This window comes from Dendrobates tinctorius, unplaced genomic scaffold, assembly GCF_039654945.1.
Source record: "Dendrobates tinctorius isolate UK_male_01 unplaced genomic scaffold, ASM3965494v1 ptg000231l, whole genome shotgun sequence".
NCBI classification, from domain to species: domain Eukaryota; kingdom Metazoa; phylum Chordata; class Amphibia; order Anura; family Dendrobatidae; genus Dendrobates; species Dendrobates tinctorius.
Window position 1 is genome coordinate 7616191 of NW_027361898.1, and position 13042 is coordinate 7629232.

Consider the following 13042-nt stretch of genomic DNA (forward strand, 5'->3'; position numbering starts at 1 on the left):
CACATCAGGGGTTCTCCAAATGTGACATGGCGTCCGATCTCAATTCCAGCCAATCCTGCGTTGAAAAAGTCAACCTTCCCTTACAAGCTCTGCCATGCGCCCAAACAGTGGTTTACCCCCACATATGGGGTATCAGTGTACTCGGGACAAATTGCACAACAACTTTTAGGGTTCAATTTCTCCTGTTACCCTTGGGGGAAAAACAACATTGGGGGCGAAAAGATCATTTTTGTGAAAAAAAATATGATTTTTTATTTTTACGGCTCTACGTTATAAACTTCTGTGAAGCACTTGAGGGTTCAAAGTGCTCACCACACATCTGGATAAATTTAATAGGGGGTCTAGTTTCCAAAACGGTGTCATTGTGGGGGTTTCCACTGTTTGGGCACATCAGGGGCTCTCCAAACGCGACATAGCGTCCGCCAACGATTGGAGCTAATTTTCCATTCAAAAAGTCAAATGGCGCTCCTTCCCTTCCGGGCCCTGCCGTGCACCCAAACAGTGGTTTATGACCACATATGAGGTATTGGTTTACTCAGGAGCCAGTGCTTAGATTAAGAGCACAGCCCGAAGAGGCATGGGGGGCAGTGCGGAGGCCAAAAAATATATGAGTAAAGTAGCCTGCACCACATATCTTCAGGAACAACATATTAAACATTCCTTAAGAATATGAGAAATGCAAAAAAGTGAATAGTGACTGTCCAATCCTTTCTTCATCTGCGTTACCTGAATCTTCTTTCCTAAGTCCTTTTTTCCTCGTAACCTCTGGAGACCTAATGGAGAGAAGAAAAAGATGTACCTCTCCATCCATGAGAACTTTCATAGATGTCCAAGCCTCTTGAGGATGTGGGATGTCCATGAATCCTGACACCAACAGGCTCTGGTGGGTGAGTGGGCAGGAGATGGGGGCCAGGACCGATGTTCATATCACCTAAACACTCTTCCGTGTTAGGGGCTGGAGTCCTGCCACTAGACATATGAGGATACACGCCGTACTCACAGTCTCTACATGGGAGTACAGTTGTGACTGTTCACACTGTATCCCTCTAGAGGTAGAGGAGAAGATCCATCTGAAAACGAAGAGCCATTTCTGGAAAACGATGAAAACTGAGGTAGATGGGTCTAGTGAAAGACCCGTGTCCACCTCCTACTGACACTAAGCTAAAACTGATTAACCTAGTGCCAGTCGGTGGGGTGTATACTGCAGAGGAGGAGCTACCTTTTTTTGTGCATAGCTTAAACCTCCTAGTGGCAACAGCACACACCCATGGTTCCTGTGTCTCCCAATGAAGTGATAGAGAAAATCAATTTTTCAAGCTGGTGTTATAAAGTATTCTAGTTTACTGACATAATGACTTTGGGGTTTTCATTGGCTGTAAGCCGTAATCATCAACATTAACAGAAATAAACACTAGAAATAGATCACTCTGTTTGTAATGACTCCATCTAATATATAAGTTTCACTTTTTGTATTGAAGAACAAAAATAAATTATCTTTTTGATGATATTCTAATTTTGTGAGAAACACCTGTATATGATGACTGTGGTCCGCTCTGATCACCCGAATGGAGGTTCTTGTGTGATTGGAGATGTAGTCAGTATGTGCAACATTGGCTCCATTCACTTCATATAGAAATGGTGGTCACACGTACTCACTACTGCTCCAGCTGTCACACCCCAGCGATCATACATTTATCCCATATCATATGAACAGCTTATATATATATAGTCTTTGCTGAGTTTTCAGAACAGAAACTCTCCAGGTCGTCCTCAAAAACCTTAACTGTGTGCACATAGGGTGTTAGGAAAAATTAAGCTCTGAGTTTTCTGAGTTCAGGGTTTGGCCGGGGATCTCCCTCAAGGACTCTGCCCATATGAAGATTACCAATAACACTGGGAGCCCAGAAACAGCATCAGTGACCACCGCCAAGACCACCTTAGGTCACATCTCCACAGTAGAGGCCCGGGATGCTGCTTACAAGGTAATGGTGTTAATATCATATAATCGGATGGAAGAAAGTATAGAGATATAAAATGGTTGGAAATTTCAGAACCTAATATAATCGCATCACACATGGTGGTACGTTACAATCATTTCAATATCGTAAATCTACAACTATTGCACTTTAGAAATTTCTACAAGATGCAGAATCGGCCCTGACTGACATTGAAGAGGAGAGGACGCAGCAACATCGGGAAGCACAGCGCTGGCAGCTATGGTGGAGCCGGTCTGTCCTAAAGATAAAAGAGCTTTATCCAGCAAACTGATTGCAGATTCACGAGACACATTATAATTTACAGCAAGAGGGTCGGGTATAATGAAATCTGAATATGATAAACATTTATCAGAAGCAAATTCTGCTGCTATGTAACTGTACAATGGAAAATAAAATTTATTGCAAAGATGAAAATGGTTCTTTTCACTGCAGCAGTCTCCTCTGCTTGCCCGAGTTTGGTCTGCCTGCCACAGTCCCCCTCTGACTCCCCCCTCTGCTTCTGGTGGTCCCCTCTACTTGTCCCAGTTTGGTCTGCCTCTCTCTGTCTGCCATGGTCCCCTCTGCCTGCCCCAGCCCCCTTTGCTTCTGATGGTCCCCTCTGCCTGCCCCAGTGTGGTCTGCCACGGTTCCATCTGCTTCTGGTGGTCCCCTCTGCCTGCCCCAACCCCCTCTGCCTGCCCCAGCCCCCTCTGCTTCTGGTGGTCCCCTCTGCATGCCCCAACCCCCTCTGCCTGCCCCAGCCCCCTCTGCTTCTGGTGGTCCCCTCTGCCTGCCCCAGTGTGGTCTGCCACGGTTCCATCTGCTTCTGGTGGTCCCCTCTGCCTGCCCCAGCCCCCTCTGCTTCTGGTGGTCCCCTCTGCCTGCCCCAGTCTGGTCTGCCACGGTTCCATCTGCTTCTGGTGGTCCCCTCTGCCTGCCACAGCCCCCTCTGCTTCTGGTGGTCCCCTCTGCTTCTGGGGGTCCCCTCTGCCTGCCACAGCCCCCTCTGCTTCTGGGGGTCCCCTCTGCCTGCCACAGCCACCTCTGCTTCTGGGGGTCCCCTCTGCTTGCCCCAGTTTGGTCTGCCTATCTCTGTCTGCCTTGGTCCCCACTGCTTGCCCCAGTTTGGTCTGCCATGGTTCCATCTGCTTCTGGTGGTCCCCTCTGCCTACCCCAGTCTGGTCTGCCTGCCCCAACCCCCTCTGCCTGCCACAGCCCCCTCTGCTTCTGGTGGTCCCCTCTGCCTGCCCCAGTCTGGTCTGCCACGGTTCCATCTGCTTCTGGTGGTCCCCTCTGCCTGCCACAGCCCCCTCTGCTTCTGGTGGTCCCCTCTGCTTCTGGGGGTCCCCTCTGCCTGCCACAGCCCCCTCTGCTTCTGGGGGTCCCCTCTGCCTGCCACAGCCACCTCTGCTTCTGGGGGTCCCCTCTGCTTGCCCCAGTTTGGTCTGCCTATCTCTGTCTGCCTTGGTCCCCACTGCTTGCCCCAGTTTGGTCTGCCATGGTTCCATCTGCTTCTGGTGGTCCCCTCTGCCTACCCCAGTCTGGTCTGCCTGCCCCAACCCCCTCTGCCTGCCACAGCCCCCTCTGCTTCTGGTGGTCCCCTCTGCCTGGCCCAGTCCGGTCTGCCTGTCTGTCCCCTCTGCCTTCCCAGCTCCGTCTGCTTGTCGTGGTCCCCTCTGCCTGTTGCAGACTCCTTTGACTGCCACGGTCCCCTCTGCCTGTCTGTCCCCTGGTACTGTCCCCTCTGCCGTAATCATGGCTCTCCTCTATGACTTTCTTTCACCACTGCGTCGGTCTGCTACATATTTTCATGATGCGCTTCATATTCAGAATGAGGTGGGGGCGCCCGTTATCTCTCCTGCACCAGGCGGTAGATTTTCTGTGACTGATCAGTGAAGGCTGAGGGACTGATTTCCTGTCCACTCCTGACCACATGCTTCTACCAAGAAACTATTCTTACTCTTTTCACTGTGAACATGGACGGTTTCACTTGCGTCCTCCCCGCTGTCCTGCTTCTCCTGTCTGGTGAGTAATGAGATACTATACGAGTGCGGCACTTGTGCGGAGGCACGTAGATGGATCCAGTATCTCATACTACAACTCCATGTATTTTACTCTTGCAGATTTTTTATCAGGAAGGAACATTTATATTGTCCATAACACTGTAAATCGCAGCATGGGTCAATCTGTGTTCCTAGAGACGTCGTATAGCCTACCACCCAAAATCTCCAATTATAAGATAAGATGGACAACTGGGAACCAAGGCATCATTTATTACAGTGCTGTCAATTGCTCCATCAGCCCTCATGGAGCTCCCATATGTACCAATGGAACTCTCACAATCTACCCAAAGTATAAACCTCGAACGGAATTCACTTGTCTGAATGCATCATTGTTACTGCACAATCTGCAAGTGAGCGACTCCGGCATATACACTCTTAGTCTGTCTGCCAAGAACACGTGGTGGAAACGTAGCGTCACAGTAAACATCAATGAAAATCTGTATCAAAATGTGTCAATCAACAGTAAGTGGATATAATACTTTTAGATTATACATGTACTATTACATAAACACTTGTAGATTGTAAGGTTGCGAGCAGAGCCCTCACTCCTTCTGTAACTATTGAACCATGGGTTACTTTGTACTGTTTTTGTTTATACTAGTGATGAGGGAGTATACTCGTTGCTCAGGTTTTCCCAAGCATGCTCGGGTGTCCTCCGAGTATTTTGGCGTGCTCTGAGATTTAGTTTTCGTCACCTCAGCTGCCTGAATACATGTGGAGATTCCCTAACAAACAGGCAATCGTCACATGTATTCAGCCTGTTCAGCAGCCGCAGATCATGCAGCTGCGTCTACAGAAACTAAATCTCCGACCACGCCAAAATACCCAGAGGACACCCGAGCATTCTCGGGAAAACCCGAGCAACGAGTATACTCGCTCATCACTAGTCTATACTTGGCGCTATAGAAATATTATAATACTGCCCTCTATGTACAAGAATATAAATACTATAATACAGTAGAAGAAAAAAAAAATGGAACAGCACCGTATAGATGAATTCAGGGTGCAGGGCCCTCCAAATAAATATCCATGGCTGAGTTCACACGTGGCGTTTTTTTCGCGTTTCTGCGGCGGTTTTAATCGCGCGATTTTGCCGCGAAAACGCAAAAAATAAGCATCCCATGCATTCCTATGGGATTCCGCAATGCTGTGCTAATGCTGCGGTTTTTACCGCGGCGGAATCGCTTCGCGGTAAAAACCGCAGCATGCTCATTAATTTGCGGAATCGCGGCGATCCCGCACCCATAGGAATGCATTGTTCCGCTTACTTCCCGCATGTGGCTGTGCACAACATGCGGAAAGTAAGCAGAACAATTGCGGATGGTACCCACGGTCCGGAGGAGAGGAGACTGTCCTCCGGGCTTTGGGTACCATATCCCTGTAAAAAAAAGAATTTAAAAATAAAAAATATTGTTATTCTCACCCTCCGACGTCCCGCGCAGCCTTCCCGCTTCTCTCCACGCTCCCGTTCCCAGTAATCCTTTGCGAAAATACCCACGATGGCGTCCGTTCTCGCGGGATCGCGAAGTCTCGCGGTCTTTCGCGCGACATCATCACGAATTACCGCGAGACATCGCGATCCCGTGAGAACGGACGTCATCACGGGCATTTTCGCAAAGGATTACTGGGAACGGATGCGCGGGACGTCGGAGGGTAAGAATAACACCATTTTTTATTTTTTTTTGCATTTTTTTCTTTTACTACTGATGCTGCATAGGCGGCCTCAGTAGTAAAAAGTTGGTCACACTCGTCAAACACTATGTTTGATGAGTGTGACCAACCTGTCAATCAGTTCTCCAAGCGATGCTACAGATCGCTTGGAAAACGCTAGCATTTTGCAAGCTAAATACGCTTGCAAAATGCTAGTTTTTCCGCGGGAAAATCGTGGGAATTTAAAATGCGATTTTCCCGCAATTCCGGGAATTTCCGGTAATTTCCGCGAGAGTTCCGGTACGTGTGCACTTAGCCTTAATAAGAAAAAAGGAGGCAGTACTCCAATAAATGATGAAAAAAGTGGACTTTATTAGCCCATATGGTGTGGCAACGTTTCGGTTGTGACCTGCCTTTCTCAAGCCAGAAAGGCTGGTCACAGCTGAAACATTGCCACACCATATGGGCTAATAAAGTCCACTTTTTTCATCATTTATTGGAGTACTACCTCCTTTTTTCTTTTTTACTATTATACAGTAGTTATATTCGTGTACATAGGACCAATATTACAGTAGTTATAGTTTATATAGGGGGCAGTAATACTTATGCTATGTACATGAATATAACTACTAATACAGCCCTTATGTACAAGATTATAACTACTATAATACTGCCCTTATGTACAAGATTATAACTACTATAATACTGCCCCCTATGTAGAAGAATATAACTACTATAATACTGTCCCGTATGTACAAGAATATGACTACTATAATATTGCTCCTATATATAAGAATATAACCGCTATAATACTGTCCCCTATGTACAAGAATATAACTACTATAATACAGCCCCTATGTACAAAAATATAACTACTATAATACTGCCTCCTATGTACAAGAATATAACTACTATAGTACTGCCCCCTATGTACAAAAATATAACTAACATTATACTGCCCCCTATGTACAAGAATATAACTACTATAATACTGCCCCTATGTACAAGAATATAGCTACTATAATACTGCCCCCTATGTACAAGAATATAAGGACTATAATACTGCTTCTATGTACAAGAATATAACTACAGTACTGCTCCCTATGTACAATGTACTGCCTCTATGTAAAACATACCTACTATAATACTGCCCCTATATATAAGAATATAACTACTATAATACTGCCCCCTATGTACAAGAATACAACTACTATAATACTGTCCCCTATGTAGAGGAATATAACTACTATAATACTGCCCCCTATGTACAAGAATATAACTACTATAATACTGTCCCCTATGTACAAAAATATAACTACTATTATACTGCCCCCTATGTACAAGAATATAACTACTATAATACTGCCTCCATGTGCAGGAATATAACTACTATAATACTGCCTCCTATGTACAAGAATATAACTACTATCATACTACCCCTATATACAAAAATATAACTACTATAATCCTGCCCCCTATGTACAAGAATATAACTACTATAATACTGCCCCTATATACAAGAATATAACTACTATAATACTACGCCCTATGTACAAGAATATGACTACTATAATTTTGCTCCTATATATAAGAATATAACCGCTATAATACTGTCCCCTATGTACAAGAATATAACTACTATAATACAGCCCCTATGTACAAAAATATAACTACTATAATACTGCCTCCTATGTACAAGAATATAACTACTATAATACTGCCCCCTATGTACAAAAATATAACTAACATTATACTGCCCCCTATGTACAAGAATATAACTACTATAATACTGCCCCTATGTACAAGAATATAGCTACTATAATACTGCCCCCTATGTACAAGAATATAAGGACTATAATACTGCTTCTATGTACAAGAATATAACTACAGTACTGCTCCCTATGTACAATGTACTGCCTCTATGTAAAACATACCTACTATAATACTGCCCCTATATATAAGAATATAACTACTATAATACTGCCTCCTATATACAAGAATATAACTACTATAATACTGCCCCATATACAAAAATATAACTACTATAATACTGCCCCTATGTACAAGAATATAACTACTATAATACTGCCCCCTATGTACAAGAATACAACTACTATAATACTGTCCCCTATGTAGAGGAATATAACTACTATAATACTGCCCCCTATGTACAAGAATATAACTACTATAATACTGTCCCCTATGTACAAAAATATAACTACTATTATACTGCCCCCTATGTACAAGAATATAACTACTATAATACTGCCTCCATGTGCAGGAATATAACTACTATAATACTGCCTCCTATGTACAAGAATATAACTACTATCATACTACCCCTATATACAAAAATATAACTACTATAATACTGCCCCCTATGTACAAGAATATAACTACTATAATACTGCCCCTATATACAAGAATACAAGAATATAACTACTATAATACTACGCCCTATGTACAAGAATATAACTACTATAATACTGCCTCTATGTACAAGAATATAACTACTATAATACTGCTCCAATGTACAAGAATATAACTACTATAATAGTGCTCCTATGTACAAGAATATAAGGACTATAATACTGCTTCCATGTACAAGAATATAACTACAATACTGCTCCCTATGTACAATGTAACTACTATAATACTGCCCTTATGTAAAAAAAATGTGGCGCCCCCAGGAGTAAGGTCGCCACACTAACTTTGCCTTCCTCCAGGGGAGGGTAATGCCAGGCTTGAAGGCAGTGAAGGGTCTCTCTCGCAGTTTACCTATGCATGCAACACAGTTCCACTCCAGGCCAGCAGGGGGAACTCTGAACCGAAATTAAGGGGAGGAGTGCTCCCTGAGGGCCAAGAGGAAGGAGTAGTTAGTTAGTCTGTGGAGGGTGAAGTGTACAGACGTATAGAGAGAAGCTGGAGGTTGAGCTGAGGAAAGAGAGCTCCCTCACGGTGAGAGCGCATGATCTGGAGCCTGGTCTCCACGGCTGTATGGACACTGATGGTCCTACAGCAGATACCAGAGGAGTAGGAGGCTGTAAATGCCCTACCCCCATCTAAGACTTGGAGGCACAACAGCACGCAGTGAGCCAGGAGAGGAATAGCAACTACAGCTGTCTGCCATACGAGGAGCGAGAGTAGAAGAGAATTGAGAGGAACTTCAGTGTAACTCAGTACTAGGAGTACTTCATTCAAACAAGCGCTAGGAAGGAGACTGTACAGCCCTTCTGCTGAGAGAGAATACTGAGCTGCTTCCAGGCTAGCCTGCTCCGATACCATCTGTAATCAGGAACCTGGACTGCAGTTATCAAGTAAAGGTACAGAAATTGCACCCCGCTGTGTCTTGTCTGCTTCCTACCTTTCCGGCACTGCTACATCCCCGTGCCAATCACATCTACACAGCCCTGGGACTACAGCTTCACCTGTGGGGAGCTTTTACATCTCTGCTGCGCCCTACCATCAGTCCCAGTGGATCTGCATGCAGCGTCGGCTTAACACCTCCCTTGCCGAGCACCACAGGTGGCGTCACGAACTATCCATCTAACTACATTCCACCATTACATTCCCCCATTACTTGGGCGCCCAGGGCCACGGACCGGGTCCCCGCTGCTGTGACACATCCCCCTGACACCGGCCCGGTACCGAGTACCCCACAGCCCTGGGAGGGCGACCCACATACCTACTATAATACTGCCCCTATATATAAGAATATAACTACTATAATACTGCCCTCTATGTACAAGAATATAACTACTATAATACTGCCCCTATGTACAAGAATATAACTACTATAATACTGCTCCTATGTACAAGAATATAATTACTATAATACTGTCCCTATGTACAAGAATATAACTACTATAATACTGCCTCCTATGTAAAAGAATATAATTACTATAATACTGTCCCTATGTACAAGAATATAACTACTATAATACTTCTCCTATGTACAAAAATATAACTACTATAATACTGCTCCAATGTACAAGAATATAATTACTATAATACTGTCCCTATGTACAAGAATATAACTACTATAATACTGCTCCTATGTACAAGAACACAACTACTATAATACTGCCCTCTATGTACAAGAATATAACTACTATAATACTGCCCTCTATGTACAAGAATATACTATAATACTGCCCCCTATGTACAAGAATATAACTACTATAATACTGCTCCTATGTACAAGAATATAACTACTATAATACTGCTCCTATATGCAAGAATATAACTACTATAATACTGCTCCTATGTACAAGAATATAACTACTATAATACTGCCCCCTATGTACAAGAATATAACTATAATACTGCCCCCTATGTACAAGAATATAACTACTATAATACTGCTCCTATATGCAAGAATATAACTACTATAATACTGCTTCTATGTACAAGAATATAACTACTATAATACTGCCCCCTATGTACAAGAATATAACTACTATAATACTGCCCTCTATGTACAAGAATATAACTACTATAATACTGCCCCCTATGTACAAGAATATAACTACTATAATACTGCCCTCTATGTACAAGAATATAACTACTATAATACTGCCCCTATGTACAAGAATATAACTACTATAATACTGCCCCTATGTACAAGAATATAACTACTATAATACTGCCCCTATATACAAGAATATAACTACTATAATAATACTACGTCCTATGTACAAGAATATAACTACTATAATACTGCCCTCTATGTACAAGAATATAACTACTATAATACTGCCCCTATGTATAAGATTATAACTACTATAATACTGCCCCTATGTACAAGAATATAACTACTATAATACTGCCCCTATGTATAAGAATATAACTACTATAATACTGCCCCCTATGTACAAGAATATATCTACTATAATACTGCCTCCTATGTACAAGAATATAACTACTATAATACAGCCCCTATGTACAAGAATATATCTACTATAATACTGCCCCTATGTATAAGAATATAACTACTATAATACTGCCCCTATGTACAAGATTATAACTACTATAATACTGCTCCTATGTACAAGAATATAACTACTATAATACTGCCCCTATGTACAAGAATATAACTACTATAATACTGCCCCCTATGTACAAGAATATAACTACTATAATACTGCTCCCTATGTACAAGAATATAACTACTATAATACTGCCCCTATGTATAAGAATATATCTACTATAATACTGCCCCTGATGTAGAAGAATTTAACTACAATAGTACTGCTCCCCATATGTGTCTTGTAACTACTACAATGTTGTGTTTATACTAGTAAAATACTGAGTACATATTGTAATGTTATGTAATAATCACTGTGGAAAAGATTTTACCCAAGTGTTATACGGAGTTGTGCTGTATCTTACTGTAGCTTGTGTTTTCCAGGTGATGTGAGTGCACAGCAGATTGTTATCTCCTCGGTGCGGATGACTTTGTGCTTCCTCCTCATCGCCGCTCTGGTGTATATAGTCTGGCTCTGACTGTTCCTCCACCAGACGTGAGACAGATGATTGCTAAATCCCTGGAGGACTCGCTTTCATTATATATTGTATAGAATTATTACATACTTTTGTGCATGGAGCAATATTTAAAAGAGGGCTAAAGAAAAAATAGAAAGTGTTCCGTTCCTTTCTGGGTTGCAGAGGTGGAAATGCTTCTTTCCCCTGTAGAAATTCAGATCATGGCACCGAGTGTAGGGGACATCTTTGAGTTCATGGTGAGGGTCGGACTAATCTGATTTGGAGGACACCTTCTATTACTGGAGCATCATCTTCAAACAGACCGAGGATCCGAGTAACTATGAGTTTTACAACTTTCTCTTATGTTTGTAGTCACTGAATACAAACTTAAAAAGCTAAGTTAAAAAAAATGTGCCTGTTAAATGACAGCAAGCAGAAATATTAAAAACTGTGTTTATTCACTCATTGTGGTTTTTGCTGCAAATTATTTGCTCCCGCACATCCGATCTAGGATAGTAATTTTCCAATGTAGCTACGGCTGACACATCATAGGGGTAGTAGTAGGATTGGATTTTTTGAAATGCGAAGTATAACTGTGGAGATCAGTAGTTTCTCTGTTTTGAAGAATTGTATTATAACCAAGCAAAACAAGGAAACAACACATCTAACCTCATTAACATAGTCTTTCCATTTCTAGCAGTTAAACGAGACACAGACACACCAATCTGCCTCTTGTGGCTCTGCAGCTGATATTATTATTATTATTATTATTATGCATTTACAGTGGCATGTAAAAGTTTAGGCACCCCTGGTCAAAATTACTGTTATTGTGAACAGTTAAGCAAGGTGAAGATAAAATGAACTCTAAAACGCCTAAAGTTAAAGATGACACATTTGTTTTGTATTTTAGGCTAAAAAGTAATACACATTGTCATTTTTTCACATTTTAAAAATTACAAAAAAAAAATGGTCTGATGCTAAAGTTTGGGCACCTTTGGAGATTTGTGTGCTCAGATAACTTTGACCAAGGTTTCAGACCTTAATTAGCCTGTAAGGAATATGGCTTGTTCACCCTCAATGTTAGGAAAGGCCAGCTGATGCAGATTCCACAGGTTTAGAAACACATAGCCTCCTGTAACCTTGTGCGAAAAAACAGCCACCATGGGTTCTTTTAAGTAGCTGCCTAGCACTCTGAATATGAAAATGGTGGAGGCCCACAAAGCAGGAGAAGGCTATAAGAAGATGGCAAAGCGTTTTCAAGTTGTCCTTACCTCAGTTCAATATGTAATTCAGAAATGGCAGTTTACAGAAACAGTGGAGGTCAAGATAAGGTCTGGAAGGCCAAGCAAAATTTCAGAGAGAGCTGCTCGTAGGATTGCTAGAAAGGCATATTAGAACCCCCACTTGACTGCAAAAGACCTTCAGAAAGATTTAGCAGATTCTGGAGTTGTGGTAATTGTTCTACTGTTCAGAGACACCATATCAAATATGGCCTTCATGGAAGAGTCATCAGAAGAAAACCTCTCCTGCACCCTCACCATAAAATTCAGCATCAGAGGTATGCAAAAGAACATCTAAACAAGCTCAATGCATTTTAGATACAAGTCCTGTGAATCATTGAAGTTAAAATAAAATTCTTTGGTCGCAATGATCAAAGGTATGTGCAGAGAAAAAATTGCATAGAATTTCAGGAAAAGAACATGTCTCCAACCATTAAGCATGGGGATGGATCAATCATGCTTTGGAGTTGTGTTGCAGACAATGGCACAGGAAACATTTTATGGGTAGAGCGAAGAATGGATTCAATGAAATTTCAACAAATTCTTGATGCAAACATAACACCATGTGTAAAAAAGCTGAATTTGAAAA

General features: G+C 42.2%; 2 protein-coding genes across 3 annotated transcripts in view; both read left to right on the forward strand.

The window, feature by feature from the left end:
• Positions 1-2428, forward strand: part of CCDC180 (coiled-coil domain containing 180) — an 82239-nt gene extending 79811 nt beyond the window's left edge. Inside the window, exons 36-37 of the mRNA XM_073556050.1 lie at positions 1838-1982; positions 2131-2428. Coding sequence (XP_073412151.1) covers positions 1838-1982; positions 2131-2268 — 283 coding nt within the window. The 3' untranslated portion in view covers positions 2269-2428. The remainder of the gene's footprint in view (positions 1-1837; positions 1983-2130) is intronic.
• Positions 2405-11638, forward strand: LOC141059880 (uncharacterized). 2 transcript variants are annotated; one of them, XR_012222620.1, is made up of 3 exons: positions 2405-4001; positions 4100-4501; positions 11100-11638. XR_012222620.1 is itself a non-coding variant. In XM_073556051.1 (3 exons), exons 1-3 carry the CDS (start codon positions 3953-3955, stop codon positions 11192-11194), a joined length of 546 nt encoding a protein of 181 aa, XP_073412152.1. In that variant the 5' UTR covers positions 2662-3952; the 3' UTR covers positions 11195-11638. The 2 variants fall into 2 exon arrangements, 1 of the variants encoding a protein (XP_073412152.1); XM_073556051.1 differs by having other exon boundaries at positions 2662-4001.
• Positions 11639-13042: the final 1404 nt, after the last annotated feature.